Genomic DNA, 2,617 nt, shown 5'->3' with positions numbered 1-2,617 from the left:
AGGGGGAAAGGGGTTTGTTTGCTTGCTCACCAGGCACTGAGTTGACGTTCTTGGTGGGAGAACGACTTGGAACAGGAGAGAGAATGGTTGTAGAGCTTGAAGAAAGAACGTGATCATGTCACTAACATCATCCGTGTGAAAACTGCAGAGGACCTCTGTCTTGTTACGTCTATTGTCACCGCAAAAGAAAAACAAAACTCCTGAGTCTATTCTCCTTAATGATGTTGCTAAATTCTAATACATGGTCTGGCAGTTCCTGACTTAGTGGCAAAGTCCTGATACATTAAACATAATAAAAATAAATAACAAAACATTTCAGGAGACATCGTAGTCAAAAGTCATCGGAAATCTGTTGTGTGTCAGAAACTTCCCAGAATTCTATTCAAACCAGTGTTCTTTCTTTAAGAATGTAACGGCGTCGGCAAAGCCTGAGCGGTACAGGGACTGCATTTTCTCCTGGTCTGGTGGGAAAAGGGCTTGATGAAGTCTCACCAGGTTGGCCACAGACAACTAGAACCGAAGGACAGGAAGTTTAGCCGTTGGGTCTAACAGCACAGGCAGACAGCTGTGTAGTTACACAATCCACATTTACCACAGAGAAAACTGGGAATGTAAAAATCAGGAGAAACATATTAACCTTTATCAAGTGGACTTCACCCCTGACTAAACATGGCTTTTTCAACCTCAACAAGGTCAATGTTTGAAGTTTCATAATGCTACCCCAGGGGACCTTCGTGTGCACTGTAGGGTGTCAATTGCCCCAGCTGAGAACCACTAGACCTGATGAAGGTAATGGATAGTGTAAAGTAAATTCTTCATTTGGGTCTCTAAGTTTCCTCTGCACTATTTTTATATACGTAACCATCTCCGTGTTTTTAAACAAATACCCGATCATTCAACACAAAGAGATCTGTGTAGGAAGGAGTACTGCTGGACTGCTCCTTAGAAGTCAGGACGGCCAGACTTCACCTCTCATGCTTTAGACACGCTAACGTGAGGGACCAGTTCCTGGAGAAGGACATCATGTTTGGTAATGCGGAGGGTCAGAGGTTGCCATAGGACTTGGCAGTGCTTTGTTCTGTTGTGCATACGGTTGATATGAGTGGGTACTGACTCGAGGGCACCTAACAAGAGCAGCACCTTAGAACTGACTCTGACCTTCCCGCCAGCTCACCGACCTGCCGGAGAGAGGAGTGGCAGAAGGCCTGCGGTGCGGTGAAAGGACTAGTGGGCAGGCTGCTTGTTCTTCGAATACAGGGAGCCGGGGCATGTGTGCACCAGGCATGCTGCAGAGCAGAAGCAGGAAATGTGCAACACGGAGCAGACACAGGTAGCACATAAAGTGGGGGTCCTGGGGACACAGATGCCTGCGACGGCAATGACTGTCTCTCACCATTAGTTCCTGTTTGGAGACGGTGATGTACAGCTGCCTCTGCGCTCTGTCGTGGGGGGAGATGTCCACACGGCCACTGAAGGGGGAGACGGTCACAGTGCGGCCCACAGGCAAGACGGGCAGGCTGTTGGTGAGGCCGCCATCCACCCACAGCTGCCGAAAGAAGCGCTCACGTCAGGACACAGCCGGAAGTGTGTCTCCACAGAACGGTCTTGGCGCATACCAACAGCCCTGTCCGGGAGATGCTTCCAGATCATTGGTGTGGCGCTGTGTGATAATGCACTAGACCAAAAGGTTGGTTTGAACCACAAGGTCAGCGGTTCAAACTCACCAGCTGTTCCTCGGAAACCCTATACAGAGTTTACGTGGCTGTTCTTAAGTGTCGTCGAGTTGGTTCCGACCCATAGCGACCCTGAACAGGATTTCCGAAGCTTTACATCTTTACGGGAGCAGAAAGCCTCATCTTTCTCATGTAGAGCAGCTGGTAGTTTCGAACCACCAATCTCACTTATTTAACAACAACAACATGTGATTAAAAGACTTCTAGTACCACCACAGGTAACTGTTTGGTTGCTAACCCAAAGGCTGGGGTTTCTAACCCACCCCACCGCTTCACAGGAGAAAGCCTTGAAGATTTGCTGCAGCAGAGATGACAGCATAGAGAACCCTCCGGGGCAGCTCTACTCTTGTCACCTGGGGTCACTAGGAGCTGGAATCAACTCAACGGCCCCCGTGACACTGTTCTGAAGCAGAAACCCTGCTGACACAGGGGGTTAAGCACTGGGCTGCTAACGGACAGGTCAGCGGTTTGAACTCACCGGGTACTCTGTGGGAGAAAGATGAGGCCTTGTGCTCTGGTCAAGATTCCTGACTTGGGAACCTTCTGGGATGGGGCTACTCCAGTCTACCGCATCACTGAGAGTTGGACTCAACTCGACAGCAATGGATTTGGGGTTTTTTGGTTTGTTTTGGAAGCAAACAAATCTTTGCAGAAATACGGTGGTGGTATTCCGTCAATCCGTGTACAAAAGCACTCTGTACAGGGTTTCCGAGGCTGGCAATCTTCAAGGGAGCTGAAAACCTCATCCTTTTCCCACAGAGGTGCTGGTGGATTCGAACTGCTAGCCTTCCAGGGCTCATTGTACACACACATACGAGGTGGCTTCAAAATGTTCATGGCAAAATGTAATGAAAAGATCATGGGATTTTTCCAAAAACTTTTTG

At 48.8% G+C, this 2,617-nt stretch overlaps 1 protein-coding gene across 1 annotated transcript in view; it reads right to left on the bottom strand.

The window, feature by feature from the left end:
- Positions 1 to 378: 378 nt before the first annotated feature.
- Positions 379 to 2,617, bottom strand: part of PNPLA4 (patatin-like phospholipase domain containing 4) — a 29,531-nt gene continuing 27,292 nt past the window's right edge. Inside the window, exons 5-6 of the mRNA XM_006835647.1 lie at positions 1,394 to 1,546; positions 379 to 510 (exon numbers count right to left, since the gene is read on the bottom strand). Of these exons, the coding sequence (XP_006835710.1) occupies positions 379 to 510; positions 1,394 to 1,546 (285 nt within the window). The remainder of the gene's footprint in view (positions 511 to 1,393; positions 1,547 to 2,617) is intronic.

The sequence above is a fragment of the Chrysochloris asiatica genome, unplaced genomic scaffold (assembly GCF_000296735.1).
Source record: "Chrysochloris asiatica unplaced genomic scaffold, ChrAsi1.0 scaffold00018, whole genome shotgun sequence".
Lineage (NCBI taxonomy): Eukaryota > Metazoa > Chordata > Mammalia > Afrosoricida > Chrysochloridae > Chrysochloris > Chrysochloris asiatica.
Note: the sequence above shows the minus strand (reverse complement) of the source record. Positions and strands in the feature narration are given on the sequence as shown.